The 27,916-nt window shown below is 40.3% G+C and overlaps 2 protein-coding genes and 1 pseudogene across 2 annotated transcripts in view; all 3 read left to right on the top strand.

The window, feature by feature from the left end:
* The window catches only part of LOC116057164 (NACHT, LRR and PYD domains-containing protein 3-like), a 120,675-nt gene extending 100,745 nt beyond the window's left edge, over positions 1 to 19,930 (top strand). Inside the window, exons 13-14 of the mRNA XM_036001058.1 lie at positions 10,899 to 10,945; positions 19,234 to 19,930. Coding sequence (XP_035856951.1) covers positions 10,899 to 10,945; positions 19,234 to 19,769 — 583 coding nt within the window. The 3' untranslated portion in view covers positions 19,770 to 19,930. The remainder of the gene's footprint in view (positions 1 to 10,898; positions 10,946 to 19,233) is intronic.
* Positions 1 to 27,916, top strand: part of LOC116057182 — a 128,268-nt pseudogene that overhangs the window by 48,013 nt on the left and 52,339 nt on the right.
* The window catches only part of LOC116057155 (zinc finger protein 271-like), a 191,947-nt gene that overhangs the window by 162,557 nt on the left and 1,474 nt on the right, over positions 1 to 27,916 (top strand). The window lies entirely within an intron of this gene.

Raw genomic sequence — 27,916 nt, 5'->3', positions numbered from 1 at the left:
TTGTCTAGTTTAGTTAATTTTTTTGAATACTCGCGGTTTCTTTGTTTAACTGCAATTCATTGCTAACATTAGCTAAGGTCTTAAAGCATATGACTGTTAATTGTTGATTTTGTTTAGATATGCCACATTTTAATTATATAAGTGATTATTGGTTGGAGTATATATTTTTATTATTATTCCAATTGTTAGTTGTTGGCGCTTGACCCTAAACACGTTCATAGCAACAAGAATGACAAGGTGGGATACAGTTAAAACAAATGTTTTCTGATAATAAAGAGGCCTAGTTTACTCCATAGACTGTGTATTTGTGTTATTACATTAATTGGGTCACATGACAGTGATTGAACCAGAAGATGGATCCTGGGATTCACTTAAAACTTAACTTAAATACATTTTAATATTTGACTGAAAGAGACAATTATATTGTTACTCGCAATTATTTATGAGACAATTAATTGTCCAAGAAAATCTGGAAATATTACAGCTCGACCCATCATTCACTGCAGTAGTTCCTGGGGCGCTTTTCTTTTGCTGCATTTTTTTTTTTTTAACTTAGTAGCAGATGTGATATAAAATGTAGCAAAGTACAACACTTCAAACTAAATATATTTAAGTAAAAGTACAGAAAAGCACATAGAAGTACACAAAAAACTACTTGAAGAACAGTAACATGAGTAAATGTATTTGGTAACTTTCCACCTCTGGTTGATTGTGAAGTTGTGACGAGGTAGTGATGGGTCATGGAATCAACTCGTCTTTCTCAAGTTTATAAAGACAGAATCATGTTTAAATAAGAATCTGATAGATTTTTCTGGCTCGCCAACTATTTTGATTTGCTTATAAACTCCCGAGGCTACATTAACGGAGGGGGCAGTCGTGGTTCTGAGCGCTGTTGAACATCATCGTCCCCCTGACCTCTGCCTCCTCCTCCTATCGTCTCCACCTGTCCTCCATTCTTGTGGTCGCACTAATGAAGCAGAAATGGCTCTTAGAGAAAAACAGACTCATCAGCGTTTATTAATGCGAGCTGCAGCTCAGCCAGATGTCGTCCTCTTCTCCCAAAACATCCGTCATTGATCCTTTATATTTTTATGCTCATTTATAAATGTATGTTTAATAGGGCTGCAATTAATCACATTTTGACTGTGATTTTGGCTCCTAATGATCACAAAAAAATGTTATCAAGAAAAACGATTATTTTGCATATAATGTTTTGCAAGTAAACTCATGGACACTTATTTTGTGTTTATTATTTAATAGTATTTAAACATTTTAATAGTTATTTATTTTAAGTGGAATTGTAAAGTTCAACAGGGAAATAATTAGGGGAGATTTCACAGTTTTCCCGGTTTTACTTTTTCACTGTTGTTTTGGGCTCAATAAATGCAACATCTTTCCAAAAGTCAATAAGTTAACATGTTACAGTATTTTTTTTTATTGCTAAATGACACTGATCACAACTGAAGCCACATGTGCTAAACTCTAACTCCAGTCTGAACTACCAACAGTCACCTGAACTCAACAGTTCACATCTCCTGAAGAACTCTTCAACAACACAACTCTTCACACACGTCTCAGAACAGGCTCAGAGCAGCTAAACACTCAGAACAATCCTCACTGAGATAACACACACTGAGACACACACACACTCACTGTCACTCAGAACACACTGAGACACACACACTGAGATAACACACACTGGCCCAATCCCAAAGTCCGGATTCACAGACTCACGGACTTCGGTGCGCATTCTCGCGAAATTCGTAAGGGCATAGGGTTGTCCCAATGTCGAATTTCAAAGGACATTACAAAGGTAAACAACGGCTCGACACACGACCAGGGAACACAGACCAGCCTGTTGTCCAGCTTGTAAAACAAGAGTTTGAAAAAATGTGGAATCAGGCAGCCGTCTCCTGGGCCTCGGCCGTGTGGAAAGCAACAAACTTAAAATGAAAAATCCCAAACCTGGCAAGTGTCAGCAACATCTTTGTTATTAAACGTCGCCAAGGTAACATGTGATCTCGCAAAGTGCTGTCCCAATCCCATGTATACCTATCTGAGCTCATGTGGCCTCACACACTCACTCATCAGCACCTGAGATCAATTAAGTCTGGGAGTCTTTAGTCCTTAGTCCTCAGGGCTCACTTTGGGAGAACACACTGAGACACACACACACACACACACTGAGATAACACACGCTGTCACTCAGAACACACTGAGAGTGTTGGGATTTGTTATGTGGGGGGGCTCTCCTTAGGGGGGCTCGGGGGTATGCCCCCCCGTGAAAAACATTTGAAAAATAAACCATTAAACGGCACTTTCTGGAGAGTTTTGTGCAAAGAAATGGAGAAATCGAGTCTTACATGATATGTGCAAAACTGCAAGGTTAAGAGTCTATACTTTGCATTATTGTAGTATCAACAGGTATTAGGGCATTTAGCATTTACATTACTGATAATCAGTCATCACTTGATAACACATTGTATTGCCTTGTTATAATATAAAAAGTGACCCATACAACGTGCCAAACATAATGAGCCACATGAAGAGACAGTGCAGCACATGACAGTAGCAACAGCTGAGAAGATTTGGGTCTGTGGTGATCAGGTCCACCACAAACTTCCTTCTCCCATTCTCTCTCTTTACTACCACACACACACACACACGCACACACACACACACACACACAGACACACACACACACACACACACACACACACACACGGCACTGAGTGGGGCTCTCCGATGCTCAGAGGCGAGCCGTGGCCGGCTCGGAGCCCTGCCGCTGGAGGAGATGTGACAGCGAGGACCGGTTCAACAGCTTGGTCAGCAACATGAACTCGTAGCGGCCGTTGGAGCTTCCGAGCACCGGGCTTCCACCGCTGAGAACGGGGTTTTTAGCTTTAGGAGAAGGCATTTTAAAAGTTAATCCTACCAACGTAGACACTAGGCGTTATGTAGTTGACCTGTAGTGGTGAATTGTCTGCAGTGCTGAGCGGGTTGTTGCCGTGTTCTGATTGTTCTCATCTCAGCTCCGCCGAGACAAAATAGACATGCCGTTTCAAAAATCTTTCATTTATTGTCAGAAATATCATGTTTTCAAAAGTATTACTTTCATCAAATTTTATGTGACATATTTAGACTTAGACATATCCGGACAAACGAGCAGGCTTATGTGCCGGGGCTGAGCCCCAGAGAGCTCCGGCCCAATTTAACCACTGTATTTATAGCTATATATAATTTCCTAAACGGCATGCATATATATATATATATACTTTGCCTGTAGCAATTTCCATAATTACTGTAAATGTTACAAACTAAAGGTATGTAATAGTCCAGAAGTTTTTTTTTTATCAACACATTAGATGTCTTCTCTTGCCATGAACCTACATCATCTAGAAATACTAATGACTGTGGTGTTCCCATCACTATCACCTCCATTACTTTGTGAAAAACAGTAAGTGTGCAGTTTTACTATAATAAAGGAAGTGTTTTTCACATTTTCACAGCTGTGTATGTAACCTCAGACATCTTACCTGGACATCTCTGCTCTGTTACCTGTTGACTGTTTCTCTCAAACAGTACAATGTACAACTGTTTCATTCTTATTTGGTGTTTCTTTATTTCCAGAAAAGGCTTTATGATCTTTCTCTATATACCGTATATACAGTAGGTGTTCACTAACAAGTCTAAAACTAGAAATCATTGCAATTAGCAGTTGTTCAACTGTAAATAATCCTGAATTCAATAATTGTATCCCATTTCTCTCCCCCCCCATCCCCTCCCTTCCTTCCTCTCTCTCTGGTCTACTCCCTGCTTTGTGTCGCAGCAGTTTTTTACTTTGACTTTGTCTTGTTTTGACGCAGATGTTTCCTCCACATTAAACATTTGGTAAGTATCACTTCAGCTGATCTTTGATCTTTTATTAAACTGTAAAATTTCTTTTGAGAAGAGTTTAGTTTGGTTAGAGTTAACTGTAACAGTTATCAACTCGTAATCCTAACAGCCACCGTGTTCAGGATCACCAGCTGCTCTAACAACAGGAGCTAACCAATGCTAACCATGCTAACCATAATGGAGCTGTTTCCAAATCAATGTTTGAGAAATCAAATGTAGCTCTGCTGACAAAGTGAGACAGGACTGGAATTAATCTGTTAGTATGAGGACAATAAATGACTCATCAAACATTACTGAAACTCACTTATTATTTATATTTCAAACACACAACTCATGAAAGAGTCTGAAGTCTCTAATGTTTATTCTGTACTGCAGTAAAAGTACTAATACACACTGTCAAAACCTACTGTGTTAGTACAAGTTAAAGTTATACTTTGAAGATATTACTGAGTCAAAAGTACACAAGTATTATCAGCTAAAGTCATTAGTTCCACTTCCTCTCAGCCCTAGATATTATGTTACAGCCTATTGTTTTTTTTTTTTACAGTCACTGGTAACAGGATACATCACAAGGAGGCCACTTGGAGAGTTGATGTTGCTGATGTTTAGCTCAAGGAGGTGTGTCAGAACTTGTCAGACTACTTAGATCCACCTGGGCATCATGCATTGTATTCAAACCACAGCCATCTTCCAACTACTGAGACAGACTTGGTTTGTGTGTGCCTGAAGGAAAGAGCAGCTGATTCACTGTTTTCTACAGTATCTGTGACATGTTAGAGAGGAATGAGAGACTAATGTGTCCTGTGATGAAAAGCTTGTTATAGTAACAGAGGTCATCTCTCCCAGCAGGTGAGGACTCTGCTATGAGTCAGTGTGAGGACAGAGAGGAGGGAGCCCCTCCCTCTAAAAAGCCCACTCTGTGTGGGGACCATGACAGCCAGACCAAAGCTCAGAGGTGAGATGATGATGGACTCTTCTCCATGTTAGAGCTCAGCACTCACATCACTCCTCCATCATGATTCACACTGAATATATATGTATATAATATTAACTATATACTTTATTAGTCAGAAAAGAGCCAATGACTGATTATCAACTGAGATGAGACAGCATATTTCATCAGATTAGATTTTGGTGAATTTTTTATTTATTTATTTCTTTTTATTTTAAACTGCTCAGCTTTTTTTTCTTTTCTTTTTTTCTAACTTGTAGCACTTTGAGATCTTTTGATGAAAAGGGCATTATAAATAAAATGTATTATTATATATTATTATTAATAGTTACTCATTCTCTGTCTTTGTTTGTATCAGGATGCAGCAGCAGAAACCAGGACCTGAACCCAGCTGTGTGTCCATGAAGAGTGACTGGTCTATGGATCGTCTTATTAACTTTAAAGATGGACAAACTGTTGATGAAAGGTAAGAATTTAAAAGTGAACTTTGTCATTATCTGATTCTCTCAGAGCTACATAGTCGAGGCTCAGCGATGCCACATAATGTGGTTTTGATCTGGTGCCCAGTGATACCAGGACCAGAACCACCAGCCAGCTCTGAACTGCCAAACACCTTTCTTATAACGACTGAAAGTCCATCTGTTTTCAGGAACATGAAGAGTTGATTCATTGCAACAACAAAAACAAATTAAAAGATCATAATTAATCTTTGGGTTTATCAAGTCCAAGTGAAATCACAAGTCATTGTTGTTAATTTTTTGATTTTGTGAAGTTGAGTCTAAAGTCATCAGACTCATGTTGAGTCAAAGTGACGTGAGCTTCTGCTTCAGAGTGCAGCACTAAGAAAAGTTCACATGTTCACAACATGATCTACTCTGAGACAGATCCATTTATAGTATTCATCCTGACACTCAATTCTCAAAATGAGACTTATATCATTATTGATATAATAATAAAATAGGGCAAATTGATTAATGTAACTTAGTTAAAAGTATTATTTTCATGTTAAACGACTTTTCATTAGTCTGCAGCAAAGACCTGAACCTGTACCTGAACCCAGCTGTGTGTCCATGAAGAGTGACTGGTCTATGGGTCATCCTATTCACTTTAAAGTTGGACAAGCTGCTGATGAAAGGTAAGAATTTAAAAGTGAACTTTGTTATTATCTAATATATCACATTCATATTCGAGGTGGATGATGTCACAAGATGTGGTTTTGATCTGCTGTATAGTGATACCAGGACCAGAACATCCAGATGATATAAGATACTGATATTTTAATTAATAACAACTAATTTACTGACTCACAGTGGAGAGCCATGTGTCCTGAGTTCTGAGGTTATCGCTGCACACCAGCGGTGGGACAGTCTTTGATTTACAAATCAGATTTTAAAATCTCACAGTGACCCTTTTGGGGGCTCCATAAAAAACAACTGAAACCAGAAGTTATAATTGATTTTTGTACTTGTTGGCTGAGAAGGAAGAAGCTGTAAAGTTTTGAGTTTGATCATGAGTCCAATAAAATCTGATAGATGAGCAGCCGATGACATTCTGATTGAATACATACCTGATACCATATCAGAACACCTTTTGTAAGCTGTGTGCAGATTTGAGTAATTGAATGTCAGTAAACTTGATGTTTTCTCCAGAGTTCAACAGGAGAGTTCAGAGGGCCTCGATGGTCAGTCTGCCCAGCTGCATCAAACCGACCTGGACTCCATATTTATGGTGTGTACATGTACAAACACAGGTTTCACTATTAATCACAGATTAAATGCTAAACTACCATTCAGATCCCAACAGTCTCCATGCTGCTCTGTTCAGACCAGCATACCTTCAGCCTGATTAATCATATGTTGTGTTCTTTATAGAGGTGTGCACAAGATTAAAATGTTTAAAGATTGCTCTTGGGGGAATTATTGGAATTGTTGGGTCTTCTATCTGTAAAGTGTCTTCTGATAACTCTTTAGGATTTGATACTATAAATCAAATTGAATTGAATTATTAAGTCTGAAGAGGTTAGTTATACAGGAGAGAAGCTATTTGAGTTTGTGGCAAAACCTTTCACGGTGCTCATTTCTCATTTCGTGACTTTGTTTTGAATAAAAAAAAAATATATATTTTTTTTTTATTAATATTTATTTATCATATTTCATTTCATCATTTAGGTTTTCTTCAAAATAGTGTTAAAATCTCTCTTGTTCTCGTGAACCCAATCTCGTGTCTCGTCTTGTGAGCTGAGTGTCACGTCACACCCCTAGTTCTTTACATTAAATGTTCAGTTTATCGTTCTGTTTCAGCTGCTGGAGGAGAACATCGTTACCTTTGTGAAGAACGAGCTGAAGAAGATCCAGAAGGTTCTGAATCCAGATTACCCAGAATTCTTAGAGAGTCAGAAGAAGGCTGAGGATGTGTTGGATGGTGAGGATGAAGAGCAGAGTAGGAGCAGCAGAGATGCATTTCTGAAGATTACACTGCACTTCCTGAGGAGAATGGAGCAGGAGGAGCTGGCTGACTGTCTGCAGAAAAGTAAGATGATTTAAGATTTAACATGATGGAAAGAGGATATGTAGTCAAAATGGGAAAAACTATATATATACTATACTGCACACATCTGCATCATATCCAAGGCTGTTTTTCTTAAAACTGATTCAGCCTTAAAGGTTTAGATTCTCTGATGTAATTTGTTGTTTGTTTATTCAGGAACTCGTGTTGCAGTATGCTGCCCCAAATTTAAGTCCAACCTGGAGAAGAAGTTCCAGTGTGTGTTTGAGGGGATTGCTAAAGCAGGAAACCCAACCGTTCTGAATCAGATGTTCACAGAGATCTACATCATGGAGGGAGGGACTGCAGAAGTCAATGAAGAACATGAGGTCAGACAGATTGAAATAGCATCCAGGAAACCAAACAGACCAGAAACAACAATCAGACATGAAGACATCTTTAAAACCCCACCTGGAAGAGATGAACCAATCAGAACCGTGATGACAAAGGGAGTGGCTGGCATCGGGAAAACAGTCTTAACACAGAAGTTCACTCTGGACTGGGCTGAAGGCAAAGCCAACCAGGACATCCAGTTCACATTTCCATTCACTTTCAGAGAGCTGAATGTGCTGAAAGAGAAAAAGTATAGCTTGGTGGAACTTGTTGATCACTTCTTCAGTGAAACCAAAGAAGCAGGAATCTGCTGGTTTGAAGAGCAGGTTGTGTTCATCTTTGACGGTTTGGATGAGTGTCGACTTCCTCTGGACTTCCACAACACTGAGATCCTGACTGATGTTACAGAGTCCACCTCAGTGGGTGTGCTGCTGACAAACCTCATCAGGGGGAAACTGCTTCCCTCTGCTCGCCTCTGGATAACCACACGACCTGCAGCAGCCAATCAGATCCCTCCTGAGTGTGTTGACATTGTGACAGAGATCAGAGGGTTCACTGACCCACAGAAGGAGGAGTACTTCAGGAAGAGATTCACAGATGAGGATCAAGCCAGCCAAATCTACTCCTACATTAGGAAATCTCGAAGTCTCCAAATAATGTGCCACATCCCAGTCTTCTGCTGGATCACTGCTACAGTTCTGGAGAAGGTGTTGAAGACCAGAGGGGGAGGAGAGCTGCCCAAGACCCTGACTGAGATGTACATCCACTTCCTGGTGGTTCAGTCCAAACTGAAGAACGTCAAATATCATGGAAAATCTGAGATAGATCAACACTGGAGTCCAGAGACCAGGAAGATGATTGAGTCTCTGGGAAAACTGGCTTTTGAGCAGCTGCAGAAAGGCAACCTGATCTTCTATGAATCAGACCTGACAGAGTGTGGCATTGATATCAGAGAAGCCTCAGTGTACTCAGGAGTGTTCACACAGATCTTCAAAGAGGAGAGTGGACTGTATCAGAACAAGGTGTTCTGCTTCATCCATCTGAGTGTTCAGGAGTTCCTGGCTGCTCTTCATGTCCATCTGACATTCATCAACTCTGGAGTCAACCTGCTGGCAGAAGAACAATCAACATCCCAGAAGACTGAAACCAGAGAAGATGGATCTTCACAGATCTACCAGAGTGCTGTGGACAAGGCCTTACAGAGTCCAAATGGACACCTGGACTTGTTCCTCCGCTTCCTCCTGGGTCTTTCACTAGAGACAAATCAGACTTTCCTAGGAGGTCTGATGACACAGACAGTAAGTAGCTCACAGACCAATCAGAAAACAGTTGAGTACATCAAGACGAAGATCAGTGAGGATCTGTCTGCAGAGAGAAGCATCAATCTGTTCCACTGTCTGAATGAACTGAATGATCATTCTCTGATGGAGGACATCCAACAGTCCCTGAGTTCAGGAAGTCTCTCCACAGATAAACTGTCTCCTGCTCAGTGGTCAGCTTTGGTCTTCATCTTACTTTCATCAGAAAAAGATCTGGACGTGTTTGACCTGAAGAAATACTCTGCTTCAGAGGAAGCTCTTCTGAGGTTGCTGCCAGTGGTCAACGCCTCCAACAAAGCTCTGTACGTGCACATAACTATCAAGATTAAATTAAGTTTTTATTTACAGTAAACAAAATTGTGTAATAGTTTTTATTATTTTATGATGATTTCTCTTCAGGTTAAGTGCTTGTAACTTGTCAGAGAGAAGCTGTGAAGCTCTGTCCTCAGTTCTCAGCTCCCAGTCCTCTAGTCTGAGAGAGCTGGACCTGAGTAACAATGACCTGCGGGATTCAGGAGTGAAGCTGATGTCTCCTGGATTGAAGAGTCCACACTGCAGACTGGAAACTCTCAGGTTGGTGTTCAGTTAGGATCTAAGTAACAATTTTAAACAACAACAATTCTTGTTTTTTTTGTAACCAACCTTGAGTGCCTGGATATTTTTTTATTACTTTTTTTGGTGATAACTCTTCCTCCTCTCCATGAACTCAATTCCCTTCCATGAGCACCGGTGGTTTAAAGTATACCACCACGTGCTTTTTTTCTTTAAGTAAATCCTTAGTTGGGGACAACAGTGTGTGTGTGTGTGTGTGTGTGTGTGTGTGTGTGTGTAGTCTCTCAGGCTCTCTGATCTCAGAGGAAGGCTGTACTTCTCTGGCCTCAGCTCTGAGCTCCAACCCCTCCCATCTGAGAGAGCTGGACCTGAGCTACAATCATCCAGGAGACTCAGGAGTGAAGCTGCTGTCAGATGGACTTAAGGATCCAAACTGGAGACTGGACACTCTCAGGTATGGACGGACAGACATGTACTAAGGGACTCTGGTTAATCTTTAATGGAGGATCTGAGTAAAGGTGTATATGATTTTTATTGAAGGTCAGAGATCTGGAAAAATTCAATTGGCATTAACAAAATAAGATCTAACTTATCACTTTAAGCAACGTACATTCAAATGAAGTACTTTCTTTTCCTAGTCAACTTTTGTTCCAATATAGGTATCTGCAATTTGGTACCAGTACCCAACGGTACCTTTTTTTGGTAGCTTACTTTCTCTCTAACAAAATAATTAATTTAATTTGGAAAAATAAGCCAAACATATTTAGCTTGTCTCAGAGTAAGTGTAACCACACCGCAACAGCTTTAGCAGCATTGTCCTGACTGTGACTTGAACAAGCTTTAGTGAGAGCTGTAGAGTCGACCTAGTCACACTCCATCTCTTTGAAAACTGTATTTCTCACTATGATTAGAGCCGGCCCTCCCTATACACAAACTAAGTGGCTGCTTAGGGCCCCGTGGCCACTAGGAGGCCCCCAAACTTTGGTCTGACCATAGATCCGGACCGTGACATAGCTAACATTACCTGATTCTGACTGACATGGCAACCCTATGAATGTTGGTAGTGAAATGTTCGGTGTTGCTGATAGAGCGACATTCAAGGATTATGATGTTTGCTTAAATCTAAAAGTGGCAAAAATGGTGACCTACATACAGCGGAACCCGCTGCCTTGGATTTGACCGACAAATACAACAAAGGGCCCCCAGATGTACAGGGCCGGCCCTGACTATGATGGTTAAATTATGCAATTATCCACAACCCTGGTGTATGAAGTTGATTGTGTCTTTGTTTCTTCCTGAAGGGTGGACCATGGTGGACCGCAGATACTGAGACCTGGTCTGAGGAAGTGTGAGTTTGTTTTAAGTTTGCTCTAAGAGAACTCAGCTGTGTGTTTCACTAGTTTAACACCTTCCTCGCACTGGAAGTTTCATATTAGATGATGTTACTTACTATTTCAATGTTTTACCGAGCAGGATGCTGATTGCTTCAGTTCAGTTTATTTTATGAAAGGGGACAGTGCAAATTAATAAAACGCATGATCTCATGGATCCATGGATCCATGGATCATGGATCATCAAAGGCTATTTTTCATCTGTAGTCCCCTGCCCTCGATGTTAAAAAAGACTTTTTAAAATGTAAAAAAACAAAAAGGAAGACCACACAAGCAAAACAAAACATCACAGAAACAGAATACAACAAAACAAAGCACAGCGCAGAACTTAACATAAGACACAACACAGAAGCAGAAAAATATACAGCAAAGCAACAGAGTATAAGAGTGCTTAGCAATTGATGGTGAATTGGCTAAATCTCCCTTTACAGGTGGATGTTATTATATAGACATTAGGGTTGCACGATATTGACAAAATGTGATATTGTGAAAACGCATCAAAATAGATTCATAACAAATTAATCAAGTTTTCTTACAACACAAGGTTTATTTCAACTGACAGTCATTGGACTGGTCCAACACGAATAAATAAATAAGGACCATGTCTACAGAACAGGACATGTTCTACTGGTTGTACAGTATAAAATATATAAAGAGAATAGGACACAACTTTTCTTTCTCTTCTCTGATTCATTCCGTTTAGTTGTCTCTATCTATTTCTTCACTTACACTGTCTCTCTGTCGAAATATGCACATAAGTCATGTGGTACGCTCCATAGGGTTTGTCACATAGTGAACCTGTGCGCTGACGTGCACCGTGTGCAAGTTGTTGTTGAAAATTTCTTTATTAGGAGTAACCCCTTGAGATGCACCATCTCGTTTTCGAGGGGTTCCTTAACAATAAGTGAATACACAGTACAATCATAATTAGACAGATTGTAACAAAACAGAAACAGATAAAAAAAAAAAAAAAAAAAGTCAGTCATAATCAAGTTTGTGACAAAGCAAGAGTGAAACTGGATACTACTCATAATATTAGAAGAGGTGTTATGGTGTTGTAGAGGATTAAGGACAGGTACAGTTGGTACTGTAATAGGAAAAAAGGGCATTTTTAAAGGAGTGGAGAGATAAAATGGACCGAATATTTACAGGTAGATTATTCCAATCTGAGGGGGCTTTAAACCTAAAGGCTTTCTTAGCTGTTGAGAAACGTACAGCAGGGACAGAAAAAAAAAAGTTGTGTAGAGTGTCTCAAGTGGTAGGTAGAGGAAAAGGGTACCATCATAGATATAGAACAATAGATATGACATGACGTCATAACAAATGGCATAACTGTCCGCCATTTTACTAGGGTACTGTTTACAATTGTCACCTATCGCAGCAAGTATGGTTATCAGCTGTGCAGCACCTAACTGCTTTACCAGAAGGACCGAAGAGACACAGGAGGCTGGCATCACTTCCCACATGTCAGTAGGAGTAGATAAAGTATTTTTTCTCTTCTTTTTTAACTATAAATACAGAAAAGTTGGTGAACTAGCTGGGGAAATGTGGTCTTATAGTTGAGATAAAATCTACACACATAAATAAATGTATTAATAAATTACAGTTGGATGTTACTCTCATGTGTCTTATCATAACTACCGCTCTATAGACCATAATACTGAATCTGTTTAGGATTTCTACGTTAAAAAATATTGTTTAATGTATATTAGCCATTCAGGATACCAAAGAAAGTTTTTACATATTAAGTTCAGGCAAAATTGAAAAAATAAAATTATTACCTGCAGTATAAATGCAAAATTATGTGATTATCTTTATAATTGAACGACTTTTTACTTGTTCTCTTGGAGCTATATCAATCAAAATTCCACCCAAATCTCTATTTTCTGTTTCTTTCTAGAAAGGCACAGTTGTCTTACTTACTTGTCATTACTTTGAATTAAAACCACTATTGATGTATTGGTAGAAAAATATAAGTATTATAAAGACAACATGAGCCTCTTTCCCCATTGATTCCAATTGAAGCAATTCTAAAACTTAACCCTGGTAAAATGGCCGCCAAGTGGTTCCATCCTGGAATGGCAAGTCAGAATTACATGTCATATCTATTGTTCTATATCTATGGGTACTATAAGCTGTTTAAGATCACTAGGGTAATTGCAATGTATACATTTGTAAATCAACAGCAACCAATGCTGATGTCTTCTTATTGAGGGTGATGGAAGAGCAAGTTTTTCATGCATAATACAATGATGAGTAGTAAAAGGACATCCAAGAGCAAATCTACAGATTCTGTTGTAAACAACATTGAGAGGGAGCAGATTAGTGCTGGGTGCAACCTGATATACAACATCAGCATAGTCCATAATTGGTAAGATAAGTTTTTGCACAAGTTTCTTTCTAACAGTAAGAGAGAAACATTTTCTGGATCGGTAGAGAACACCAATACCAAAATTGGTTCTTTTTAAAATATAATCAATATGATGCTTAAATGAGAGCTCAGAGTCTAGCCAAAGTCAGAGGTATTTGGTGTGTTCAGCTTTTTGCAGTGAACTACCATCAGAACATGTAATTACACATGTGTAACCTTTTAATTTGGATTTGATGGTCTGTGGAGCAGTGATGCCACGCGTTACTCTAATATGACCACTTTTTTCAGTAACGAGTAATCTAACGCGTTACTATTTCCAAACCAGTAATCAGATTAAAGTTACTTATCCAAGTTACTGTGCGTTACTATTTTTGTCATTTTACTTATCTTAGTAAAAATATATATTTTTTCTTTCTTCTTGCGTCTCGGGGAGTGAAGTCACGTATGCGACAAGTCACGTTTTCAGCATGTGGACAGTTCACTTGTACCACGCAGCGACACAAACGTAAATAACAATGGAGGGATGAGAGAGATTAGCGTTTTCTAGCTGGAAATACAGTCACTATTTTGAGTTTGTGTCGGCTAAAGACGGCAATATTAAGGTTCGTTGTACACTCCGTGCTGGTGGCGACAATCTAGCTACAAAAACACTACGTCAAATTTGAAGAAACATTTGGAGTCGCAGCACTGCACAGTCAAACTTACAGAGCAAGTCCCACCAGGTGGTGCGAAGCAGAGAGAAGAAGGTCCCCCACCACCCAAACAACAAAAGCTGGACTTCGGTGCAAAACAAGTAAGTGGGGGAGAGTTGAAGAAGTTGATCGGGCAGTATGTTGTAGCGGAAATGCTGCCCTTAACACGGTTGACTCGCTCTCTTTCGTGCCATAATAAACAAGATCCGTACTACTGGCAATGCCGAGCTGCCTCACAGTAAACCGGTTGTCATTTTTATGTTGAGGCTGTGGGGGTGTTGTCGGCAATGTAACTAACAAAGTAACTTGTAACTTACTTCGTTACTTTTAAAATCAAGTAATCTGTAAAGTAACTAAGTTACTTTTTCAAAGTAACTGTGGCAACACTGCTGTGGAGTTCCAAAAATCATAATGTGAGATTTGGTTTTGTTAAGTAATAATTTATTTCTTATAAGCCAATGTTGTAGTGGCACGGTAACTGGCCAATGAAACATGATCATTATAGCGTTTCAAGCAAGCTCTAAATCAAACACAACTAAGCCACACAGCCAATTGACGGAATGCAGCGCTCCACAATATAAACAAAATATTGCATACTTATTGCAACACTTTTAGGATATTGCAATAACGATATTGAGTCGACATATATTGCACCCCTAATAGACATAAGTAACTATAAAAAAAAAATCAAGAAACAATAGCACTGTGCTTCCATTGTGGAACTACTTAACTCACACTGGCCAATCATGTATCAGGAGATCAGACTTGTCAGTGTGGTTTGAGGCGGTGTGAGAGTCCCGTACAGGAAACAGGAAACATCACTGCCTCGATCTCTGCCACAAGAAAGTTTTAAAACACCAAACACAAGCTCTGAACTGCCCGGGAGTTTGTGGAACAGCTGAGTGTTTCCTTCAACAACAAAGCTTTTTCTTTTCTTTCTCTCTCTCTGTGAAATTAAGCTGCGTTTAACTGCGCTTGAAAGCGCCTGTTTTTGATATGAATGCCCCATTAATGTTAACATTTTCCTCATACTGTCTGTCTGCATATACCTGTATTCACCCTCTGTCTGTGTTCTGTCCTCTATATTGAGAACTTGGTTTATTCAGAAATGTTTAACACATCACATTAATTTGATGTGTTAAACTTAATTCTATTGTAAAATACATTCGGGAATAGTTGGCAGGGAACCTTTATTTTGAAATTCATGACACGTGATGTGTTTACATTTCCGTAGCTAGTAATAGTAGTAGAAGAAGAAGTAAGCTAGAGGAAACATGGTGAATCTCTGAGTTGCACTATTGATTTTTCCCACGCTCACGACAGCATTGGTTGTAAGTTTGGTACTTCTTTCTGTCATTATTTCACCTGCATTCTTTATATAGCTGTAGAGTCAGCGAACCTTGTTGATTCATTCGTCATTGAATTCATGTTATCTGTCGCGTTTGTATGCTAGCAATGCTATTCTGATGTTAATACTAGCGCAATATGTGTGAATTTACGTTGTATGCTAGTAACACTATTCTGATGTTAATGTGTGAATGGGCAGTTAGCACATTGTTCACGTGTTGTATATGAATAGTTGAAGATAGCTTAGTAGGCTATAGCAACTTGCTGTACAAGAGACTAAGTATCTGTCTTTTTCTTTCAGTTTAGTTTTCACTCGTCAATGTCACCTGCCTGAAGTCAATAAAAGGAGCAAGGCGCTCACCGTCCTGGCTCGTGAATTTGAGTTTGTCTTGTTGTTGAACTGAGTCAACGTACTGGAAGTACATAACACAGAGGGAGAACAGTACAGTCTGAAACACCACTTTTGTACAGTTGGGAATTAAGAAACAGACAGGAAATGGGGAAATAGTTTATTTTTCATAATTATATCGTTATAGTGATATTTAACAAGGTTATCAGATATTTTCTTATTATGGCACAGTCCTAGTCCTCCAGTGAAGTCCTGGTTTCTCCCGGTCCTCGGTAAAAGCTGCGGCTGGCGTTTACAGCTGACTGTATACAGCTACAGCCACTGTGCATCACCTCCACCTCGCCCACCTCAGCAGGGTCCTGGGCCCCCCCACCAATGCCCTCCTTAAAGGTCCCATCCACCTCCACCCCCCCTCCCACCTCAGTGACGACTCTCTCCATTCACGAGAGGGACGTCAATAGACTATTTAGGAGACAGAATCCCAGGAAAGCTGCTGGACCGGATGCTGTCTCCCCATCCAGCTTGAAGCACTGCGCTGACCAGCTGTCTCCAGTGTTCACAGACATTTTTAACACCTCACTGGAGACATGTCACGTGCCAGCCTGCTTCAAGACCTCAACCATAATCCCTGTCCCCAAGAAGCCAAGGACCACAGGACTTAATGACTTCAGACCCGTCGCCCTGACCTCTGTGGTTATGAAGTCCTTTGAGCGCCTTGTGCTTTCACACCTCAAAGACCTCACCGACCCCCTCCTGGACCCCCTGCAGTTTGCCTACAGAGCCAATAGGTCTGTAGACGATGCAGTCAACCTGGCCCTCCACTACATCCTCCGGCACCTGGACTCCGCAGGAACCTACGCCAGGATCCTGTTTGTGGACTTCAGCTCTGCCTTCAACACCATCATCCCAGCTCTGCTTCAGGAGAAACTCTCCCAGCTTGGTGTGCCTGACTCCACCTGCAGGTGGATCACTGACTTCCTGTCTGACAGGAAGCAGCATGTGAAGCTGGGGAAACACGTCTCCGACTCACAGACCATCAGCACCGGATCCCCCCAGGGCTGCGTTCTTTCTCCTCTGCTCTTCTCCCTGTACACCAACAGCTGCACCTCCAGTCACCAGTCTGTCAAGCTTATGAAGTTTGCGGACGACACCTCCCTCATCGGACTCATCTCTGATGGAGACGAGTTCGCCTACAGGTGGGAGGCTGACCACCTGGTGACCTGGTGCAAGCAAAACAATCTAGAGCTCAACGCTCTAAAGACAGTGGAGATGGTTGTGGACTTCAGAAAGAACCCAGCCCCACCTGCCCCCATCACCCTCTGTGGTTCCACAATTGACACTGTGGAGTCTTTCCGCTTCCTGGGAACTACCATCTCCCAAGACCTCAAGTGGGAGCTGAACATCAGCTCCCTCGTCAAGAAAGCACAACAGAGGATGTACTTCCTGCGGCAACTGAAGAAATTCAACCTGCCAAAGACAATGATGGTGCACTTCTACACAGCCATCATTGAGTCCATCCTCACATCCTCCATCACCATCTGGTACGCTGCTGCCACTGCCAAGGACAAGGGCAGGCTGCAGCGTGTCATTTGGTCAGCTGAGAAGGTGATTGGCTGCAATCTGCCACCGCTCCAGGACCTATACACCACCAGGACTCTGAAGCGTGCTGGAAAGATTGTGGCTGACCCCTCCCACCCCGGACACAAGCTCTTTGAGCCACTCCCCTCTGGTAGGAGGATGAGGTCCATCAGGACCAAAACTTCACGCCACATAAACAGTTTTTTCCCCTCCGCCACTAGCCTTATCAACAAGGCCCGGAAACCACCCTGACTCTCTCCACACCCCACCTCTGGCTCCTCATGCCACTGTACCTACTCTGCTGTAGCGTCCCTTTTCACCACTGCTTAACTTACTTTACTATTTATTTAAATTTATTTTATCGTTATTAATACTTACTGTGTGTATATGTTTATACTTATTTTGTTTATATCTTTTTATCCTTCTTATACTTGTATGTGTGACATGCTCCAACAACACCATGACAAATTCCTCGTATGTGACACGTACTTGGCAATAAAGCCCTTTCTGATTCTGATTCTGATTCTGATTCTGTCCCTCACAGCGGCGCTAGCTTATACGTAACATAACAGTTAACAGTTAACACTTTTCCAAAGCTAGTGAAAACAAAAACTCAGCTAACCTGCCTGATTTTCACTTAAAACTACGGGATAACAAGTTACCAAACTGAGAGTTGCACACGACTGTTAGCTGTAAAAATTATACTTTAAATACTTTAAAAGTCCATTAGTCTCCAAACATCAGTCAGCTGGACATTAAAGTTAGTTTTTCTCTCCTCTGCTGACTGCATGTTTCTCCCTCCAACGTGCTCTACATGTCCTCTCTGACTTCCTCCTTTCTTTTCTACTCCCCAACAAAGTCATCTGATTGGCTAGGAGTGGAGCTATACAGAAAATAATTCACTTAGATTACTCCACTGAAAATACATTACACTTCACTTCAAAACAAAGGATTATGGGAAATGTATTTTTCATTGTATTTACCCAGTTATGAACTGAAACACCATTTATTCATGTAGTTAACTGTATAAAATAAACACTTTATTTATATTTATTTAACAGTATTTGTGATTTTTAGATTTTCTTGCCTGAAGTACGAAGATACATTTATCTTATGAGATAAGTTTCTGTTTTTGTGGCTGGAAAGATGTTAGGATTTAATGAATTAATTTAAAATCCACAAACAGAACAAACTGAACACGTTGATCCAACAGAACTAATAAATACATAAATACATGAATCAACAGTCGAGCCAACAGAAAGCCAACTTTGTTTCTTTATTTTTTATTCACACATAAGTTGTTGTGTTCAAGTAGCCTTCAGTTTTCTTCTCTGGATGTTTTTAATAAATAAGCGTTGAAAAAACTCACAGTTCATGAACACAACACGGCATAATTAATGTCACAAAGATGTTTAAAAGGTGAATAAAGTGAGTTGAGGTAGATTTATCTTCCAGTTCCTCCCTGATGGAGACCTGGTATCAGATATACAACACAGACACAAACATACCATAAATACTCATTTTTCATACATAAACTGGTATTTCTATAAAGTGAACATCAGCTAATAGCAGTTTTAGAAAGCAGATGGTTCAGAGCTGCTTTGTGCTGCAGTAGAAGAAGATGTGACAGTTTTATTAGTGAGACTTTATTCAGTTGATGTTTCTAGATTTGGATCATCAGCTGTCATCATCGGGTCAACACGAGGACAAGAAGCTGAACATTGTTGACATGTTGACTCTCATGTTCACTAACTGTTCATGTTGTTAGAACTGGATTGTTAAACATCACTCACAGCTGAATATGAAATGAACGTTTGAATGATTTTCTTTCAGTTATTGTCAGTGAAGTTGTTAATAAATCATCAGATGATAACCTGCAGCTGTATTGTGTCTTGTTCTCTCCATCAGATGTCTGTGAACTGGAACTGGACACAAACACAGTATACAGATACCTCAAACTGTCTGACAACAACAGGAAGGTGACATGTGTGGAGGAGGATCAGTCATATCCTGATCATCCAGACAGATTTGACATCTGGCCTCAGCTGCTGTGTAGAAATGGTCTGACTGGTCGCTGTTACTGGGAGGTCGAGAGGAGAGGAGAGGTTTATATATCAGTGAGTTACAGAGGAATCAGAAGGAAAGGAGGCAGTGATGACTGTGTGTTTGGATGGAATGATCAGTCCTGGAGTCTGGACTGCTCTGATGAAGATGATTACTTTGTCTGGCACAATCACAGAGAAACATCCATCTCCTCCTCCTTTGTCTCTAACAGAGTAGCAGTGTATGTGGACGTTCCTGCTGGCTCTCTGTCCTTCTACACAGTCTCCTCTGACTCACTGATCCTCCTCCACACCTTCAACACCACATTCACTCAACCTCTTTATCCTGGGTTTGGGCTCTGCTCTGGTTCCTCAGTGTCTCTGTGTCCTCTGCAGGACTGAGAGTCTCTCCTGTGGACAGAAACACTGACTGAAGATCAGCTGCTGAAATCAAAGTTGAGTCTGTTCACCATCACACACACTCTGCACTGTGAAGCAGATCTGAGACTCAAACACAAAAACATTCATCTGATTTCATCTCTGGGATTATCAACATTTGAACTGTTGGACTAAAAACACTTCATGATATGTAACATCTAAAAAATAATCAACTGTTATTGGTTACTATTATGTCCTTTATATTTTGAATCATATTGTAATATATTTAAATTTTGGAAAACAAATGTTTCTATAAACAATCATCATATAGTCTAATGTTTCTAAATGCTTTTAATAAAATCTCTACGTTTCATCTTGAGGGAGATCATTTGTTCATTTGATCATATCATGATTTCATTCATCAGTTGACTCTCTTTACTCAGATTGACACAACAGATATAAGTTAAGTTCTTGTGGTCTATAATCTGTCAGATATAATATAAATCCAGTATTTTTGAGGCAGAAACAACCTTTCAGTGTAAAGGTAGGGGCTGCGATCACTTTTTGTCAGAACAGCAGAAGCGCGTGTCCCTCCCTCCCGCTCCAGGCGACTGATGGACGGACAGGTGCTGCTGTCGGTTCACTTTCCTTCTTCAGTTGTCGGATGGAAAGTTGGAGATGTTTCCAATCAGCAGAAATCAGCTGGGACAGCCAACCAACACACAAACTGGGAGTACAACCACTTTAATTAATGTTGACTTTGTGAATATTATATCTGAACTTTTAGCTTCAGTCTTCATCACAGACTCCAACAGTTTTGGACAGTACTGAAGCCAAGTGAATGTAAAATCAATCTGAGCATCACAACTAACTGTTTTAGACACAGATATGGTAATAATAATGCTCCAAAATGCTGTCAAATTGCATTTTTCTTTTTTAAATCGTCCCATTTTCTTAAGGAGAGGACCCCTAAACCTCCTGCCAAATATGGTCACCCAAGTCTTTTCACCAACCTGGGGAAAAGTGCCCAGTGTTGTTAAACAGGAGGAATGTGAGGTACAACAACAGCCTGTCAACTGCTACTGTTGATTCTGCATCAAGCTGCACAGTTTGGACATGTGCAGCTAACTGACTGCAGCTGGAACATCTGGTGGAGCATCACAGCTGTCTAAGAACAAGGACAGATGTTAATGACTGCTACACTTGATTATATCAATAATTCATAATCAATTAGCCTTGTGTGATGACTGACTTTACTTCCTTCACCTTTTAATGGTTCTGCTATTACCTTCTGCTTTGGTAGCACTAGGGTTACAACCTTTCTGCCTAATGTCTGTCTCATCTTATTGCTTTTCCCGTCTTTTATTCCTGTTGGCCAGTCAGACTCTTAAAGTTTTGATTTTAGTTCTCTTACAAGCCAGTAACTGACACTCATCACAGTCATTGTGGAACAAACAATCCTTCATGTACATAGACTCTTTATCCAAAAAACTTTAAGGATTCATCATCTCATTCATCTAATTTCATTTGACTTTGTAGTTTGAATTGAGGATTAAAAAGTATAAAATGTGTGTGCAGGGTGTGATTTGTTAAAAAAACGAACAGCCCCGAAATCACCGTCACCAAACCCACCAGACTCCATGTAAATAATCAGGACTTTTAGCGTGTATAGAGCCAGCATATTTCCACATGTAAATGGGTGAATTAAGAGGTTATTTCAACTAAACCAGAGTGGTGATTGTTGGAACAGTAGAAAGACGAACCAAGATGGCTTTTGATATATCTTTTTTCTATTGACTATAAATGAAGTGTGTTTAATAATCATGAAATTGCTATTTTATTTAAATGGAGTGTGGTGGAAACATACATTTAAATGCTTACATTATATTTAGTTATTTTTCTTTATACTTACAAATTGTTTTAATTATTTAAGTGCTGTACATGATTTAATACTCAAATAAAGTACAAGTACCTCGAGTTAAGTCCAGTTCTTGAGTAAATGTACTCAGTTCCAGTCCACCACTACCTGATTCATTAACTGAATGTGTATCTGTAGTTCCCCTCCTGACCTCCAGGTGGAGGCCTTCTTTCATTTTAAACCTTTAATCTGAAAATCCCTGACTTGGAGGAATCCGGAAGTCTCGTTGCTTCACTGTGCTCTCGAGCTGGCGGCGGGATGGTTGTGTAGTTTATTAGTGAGTTTTAAACATAGACATTATAAGAACGGTTTGAAGAAGACAGAGCTCCAGGTAAACCCGCACACACACACTCAGGTAAACACTTTAATAACTGTTCTTTTACACAGCTATCAAAGCGAATAGAAAACAGGATGATTCCTATGAACTTTACCCTACTTTTTCGGAAACATCTGGAAAGTGTTATCAGTGGGGCCTCTGAAATAGGGGTGTCCTTGTTGGCTCAGTTCCATGTGGATTGTAGCCATTGGTCAGAAGTCTTGTTCCCAACCCCCATCTATGACATGAGTTGATTGTGTAGCTAGGAAGGAAATGGAACAGTTTTCCAGCCTCTGCTTTGAGTTTTCTGACTGTTGTTTTAGTTGTGTGTGGATGTGAGGAAAACGAGAGGAGACAGCAGCTCCTGAATATCTCTGCTGCTTTGATTTGTACTGAACAGAATCCAGAGTGAGTCCAGCAGCCCCAGTGGACATCTGCTGGATTTCAGGACAAGAGAGGAATGGAGGAGGACAACCAGAACCTGGAGCAGCGGAGCAACAAGGTCCCCAGAAGACAAGCAGCAGACTGGGACTCTGATACCAGCCATGTTCAGGTCAGTGTTCAGGGGGGTATCACACAAAAGTAGAATTTATAAATCCAGGATAACTAATAAAGCCAGGCTTGACCTAGTCTAACCTGTGCAGCCTGGCTTGGTGCGTTTCACGAAGGCCAAGTCAGGCTGAGGAGGAGAGACTAGGTTGAGTCAGGCTGAGGAGGAGAGACTAGGTCGAGTCAGGCTGAGGAGGAGAGACTAGGTCGAGTCAGGATGAGGAGGAGAGACTAGGTCGAGTCAGGATGAGGAGGAGAGACTAGGTCGAGTCAGGATGAGGAGGAGAGACTAGGTCGAGTCAGGATGAGGAGGAGAGACTAGGTCGAGTCAGGCTGAAGTAATTCAGATAGATGAGCGTTCACATCTTTCCTCAACAGACAAGGTCTGTTAACAGCAAGGTCGATAACAGATTTCCTGATGCTAAAATGGAGAATAATCATTGTTCATACTTTATACAGAGTGAGCAGCAGCTTCTTGTGGAAGTATGATAACGTGAAACACATTATTTGTAAAAAAGAAACACGGCCGCTGTAATTAAATGGCGAGAGAAAGCGTGGCAGACGATCACGGATCTAGGGCTGCAACTAACGATTATTTTAATAATCGATTAATCTGTCGATTATTTTTCTGATTTATCGATGAATTGGATAAAAAAACAAAACAAAAAAGCTATAATTTACATCAACTCAATACATACATACTTGTTGTTTTAGTTACTAGTTGTGTAAAGGTAAGTAACCCAAAGAGCAGATACAGACAAAACACACACACACAGCGCCTAGTGGGGCTCTCCGATGCTCGGAGGTGAGCCGGCTGCTGGAGGAGATGTGACGGTGAGGACCGGTTCAACGGCTTGGTCAGCGACATGAACTCGTAGCGGCCGCTGAGAACAGGGTTTTCAGCTTTAGGAGAAGGCATTTTAAAAGTTAATCCTACCAACGTAGACACTAGGCGTTATGTAGTTGACCCGCAGTTGCCATGTTCCGATTGTTCTCATCTCAGTTTTGCCGAGACAAAATAGACATGCCATTTCAAAAATCTTTCATTTGTTGTCAGAAATATCATGTTTTCAAAAGCATCACACAAATTTTATGTGACATATTTACAGTAGGCAACTGACTGCAAGCAGGCCCATCCGGACACAAACCAGCAGGCTTATGTGCCGGGGCTGAGCCGCGGAGAGCCCCGGTCCAATTTAACCACTGGTCTCTCCGATGGTATTTCCTCTACCTCCGCTCTGCTCTGCTCTTTTTTTATTTTTTTTAATTTTTTTTCCCTTTCGCTCCACGCTCAACTGGCGTAATAGTCGCACGACACAACGAATCGATAATGAAATTCGTTGCCAACTTTTTTTAATAATCGAATTTTAATAATTTTATCGATTCGTTGTTGCAGCCCTACGCGGACCGACTGAATGTGTAAGCAGCCTAAAAATATACATTAACTACATTAACTACATCAACGACTTTGGCTCTGCTAAATAGTCTCAGGAAGGAAGTTGTTTAGGTGGAACATTTTCACCCCGATAGAAGAAACGCCATCTGCATGTTGACAGAGAGCAGACACACACACACACACACACACACACAGAGGTGCGGATGGAGCGAAGTTACTCTAGGATAAATAGGTTTGAAATTATTTTTACAACTGAAATTAATTACATCTGGTGATTTTCTGGTAAATTAACTGTCGTTGATTGAGGCTACTGTGCATGTAGCTTGTAGCTCCAGTTAATGACTTTTGTGGCTTACATTTTAGTAGTTATTTCAGTTGTAACGCAGGAGATACTTCACACTCTGAAGTTCTATGGATTGGTCACCTCATCAGCCCTTGCATTTTCTCCATTCAAACAGAACATTTTAATATAGTAAAACATGGTAAACTATAATTCACTCCCACCTCCCATTAGTTCTTCTAACCCTTGTATCATTATCTCTGCATGTTTCCCCCTTGGGTCTACCAAAGGAGCCCTCAGCAGACGTCAAGCTGGAGACCGGAGCAGGAAAGAAGGGCAAGAAGGCCGAGGAGGAGGAGCAGCCTGCAGCACCTCCTGCAGCTGCAACAGTGAAGGAGGAGGAGGAAGAGGAGGAAGAGGAGGAGTATGTGGTAGAGAAGGTGTTGGACCGCAGAGTGGTGAAGGGAAGAGTAGAGTTTCTGCTGAAATGGAAGGGGTTCTCAGAGTAAGTATGAGTCTATAATATTAATACTTGGTATTCTTGGTCCTGAAAAAAAAAAGAAAAGAAAATGTATATATCTTGTTCAATTAGAAATTGCAGATAATCTACAGCATAAATTCTGGCATTGTATCATGCCCTCAAAGTTGAAGTTTGGTATTTTGACACTAAGTTGCAGACCATCAAATAACTTACAAAATGACAATAGAAAAAAGGAATAATACAAATTAGCAATTAGAGTGAGAATGTATTACCTAAAAACAAAGCCTGAGGAGATTTTCTTCTGTCTGCACTCACCTTTCCAGTGAGGATAACACATGGGAGTCTCAAGACAACCTGGACCTCGACCTTATCACCGAGTACATGCAGAAACACAAGGAGAAGGAGGAGAAGAAGGAGGAGGGCAAGCGGAAAGTTGTCAGTGAGGCCTCGGGAGACTCAGAGGAGCGAGGGAGCAAGAGGAAGAAGGAGGAGGTGAGTGAAGGAAAGAGGTTACTCCAGACTGAAGAGTCCCAGAAATCTAATCTCAATATTAATGAATATTAATACAGCGCAAAAAAGGGAGGAATTGAAATGATTTATTAAAAATGTAATAATAACATAACAATAATAACTTATTTCACCAGTAAATTGCTGTTAAACGACAAAAATGGATGAGAAAAGGGTATTTTAAAATAACTTTGAATGCACCACGAGGTTTACCCGTTTCAAGTTAACGCAACATTTAGGATATATTGTGCAGCCCTAGCTCCAACTGTTAATTTGTGCAAATGATTAGTAACCTAATCCTTGAATGGTATGATTATGATGGTTTCAGTTCAGAGCAGTGGTCAGTTAATGTATATTTTTAGGCTGCTTACACATTCAGTCGGTCCGTGATCGTCTACCACGCTTTCTCTCGCTGTTTCATTACAGCGGCCGTGTTTCTTCTTTACAAATAATGTTTCACGCAGTGTTTTTTTTAGCAGTGGGGGCAGGTCGACACAAACTAATATATTTATTCACCTCTATTCACACACACAATGAGACATATTCTCTGTTGTGATTGAACTGTATTTGTTGAGTTACTATATAGGCCAACTTTGATCTTGACAGGCTAAGCATTCTGTAGCAAATAACAATAAACCTACTGTTAATTACATTATCTTAATGCAGTGTCACTACTTCAACATGTAAATAATGCACTTTAAATACAAACGTGAGCAATCGCTATTATATCGAATCAACAGCCACGTGCAATTTAGCTCGCAGGTGAAGAATACAAACAACGAAATCACCAGCTAACAATGAACTGACAACATAAGTTATACGACTTACAGTTCTCAAGGACGCACACACATGATCTCAACTGGCTTATCATCCGGACAGCGTCTCTTTTTCCTTTCTCCCGTTTTCTGCCGAGTGACCGCGCGTGCCCGCTCGCAGTGTGAAGCGCGTGTCCACGCCATTCTCCGACACTCTAACAATGCAGCCCTATTTCTGATACCGTGGGGGGCAGAAATGTTGCCGTGAGGGGCCACCACGGTCAAATCAACATAGAGGAAACACATGAACGTTCACGTTATCATACTTCCACAAGAAGCTGCTGCTCACTCTGGATAAAGTATGAACAATGATTATTCTCCATTTTAGCATCAGTAAATCTGTTATCGACCTCGCGGTCTGTTGAGGCTACCCGTGAACGCACATCTATCTGAATTGCTTCAGCCTGACTCGACCTAGTCTCTCCTCCTCAGCCTGACTCAACCTAGTCTCTCCTCCTCATCCTGACTCGACCTAGTCTCTCCTCCTCATCCTGACTTGACCTAGTCTCTCCTCCTCAGCCTGACTCACCACTCTCTGATCAGGTGCCTCCATGAGCCAATCAGAGTTGTTCCCTGCAACGCGCAGTTTAGTTTAGATGTAGACAGTTACAGAGGACAGAGTAAGTAAGTAAACTTTATTTATATAGCACCTTTTGCAGACAAAAGGGGTCACAAAGTACTTCACAGTAAAAACAAAAACAAAACAACACATAAAATACAATACAAAATCATATGGCTAATTAAATGCTTGTCTAAAAAGATATGTTTTTAGGTGTTTCCAGAGTGACGTGAGGAAAATTCCACAACAGATAGCAGTCGGTCATAAGTCGTCACGAGGTTTTCCAGCAGTGATCAGTGCTAGTTTGAGTCTTTTAGCTCATAGCTTTAGCGGCAGACTGTTGTACGTCCCGCTCTTTATATAAAATAATGAATCTCTACTCAATTTATGGACCCGAGACCGAATTAGACCCTTAATTTTATTAAATTGTCTGTAAAAGTTTTAAACTACAACTCAGAGTTGTTTGAATGACTGCTCAGATGAGATCTTAATGAGTGCAACAGGACATGTATAGTACAGAACAGTAGGCTATGTTTAGGAACCCCAAAACACAGATTAATACACTTCAAAAAATGAACAATGATCTAACAAACAAAATGAACAAGAATGTACTTTAGATATTCCTAGTCTTATGTGATTTAACAGGAGTTAGGAGGAAACAGTGTTGAGATTAATAATAACATGTAATTTTCTGTATGGAGTATAGTATTATGGGTATTTTTATCTGCTGAACCGTTAACATTTGGCAAAAAAAAAACTGATGTAATTGTCAAAGCACATCATTGGTACACTTTTTCGTCATTTATTTAAAAATTTAACGAGCAATTTGTTGTTTTTTTGCAAAATACTGAAAGCAGCAGAACTGAGTAGGCTACATTTTAATATCTGTTTATTTATCACAAGTTTTTTCATTATTGCGATATTCAACAACGTTATGGCATATCGCATATTTTCCTCATATCGTGCAGTCCTAATAACTACCCTGAAATTGTGTCAGATGCCGCAGTGTCGCAATATTTTCATCTGTATCTGTGTCATCTTTTATTCTAATTTGTTTAATATGTAAATAGTTTTTTCTTTCTAAATGATCTGATAATGTTGTGTAGTCATTATTTTCACCTTCATTTGACTAGTTTATAACTGAACCCATTTTTTCCTAAACCTAACCATCACGCACCGCGCCGTAACATCCTGCACGACACACCACCACCAGTAAATTCTCAACCTGTGGGAAACACTGAGAAGAGCCAGATGGCTTCCATAGTAACATGTCTGCAACCAGAAGAACTTTACCTTTATTTTGACATCAAATTAATGTATGTATTTCAAAAGGTTTGAATTTGATTTAAA

The sequence above is a fragment of the Sander lucioperca genome, chromosome 5 (assembly GCF_008315115.2).
Source record: "Sander lucioperca isolate FBNREF2018 chromosome 5, SLUC_FBN_1.2, whole genome shotgun sequence".
In the NCBI taxonomy this organism is placed as follows: Eukaryota; Metazoa; Chordata; class Actinopteri; order Perciformes; family Percidae; genus Sander; species Sander lucioperca.
The sequence above is the reverse complement of the archived record's forward strand: the minus strand, read 5'-3'. Positions and strand labels throughout refer to the sequence as shown.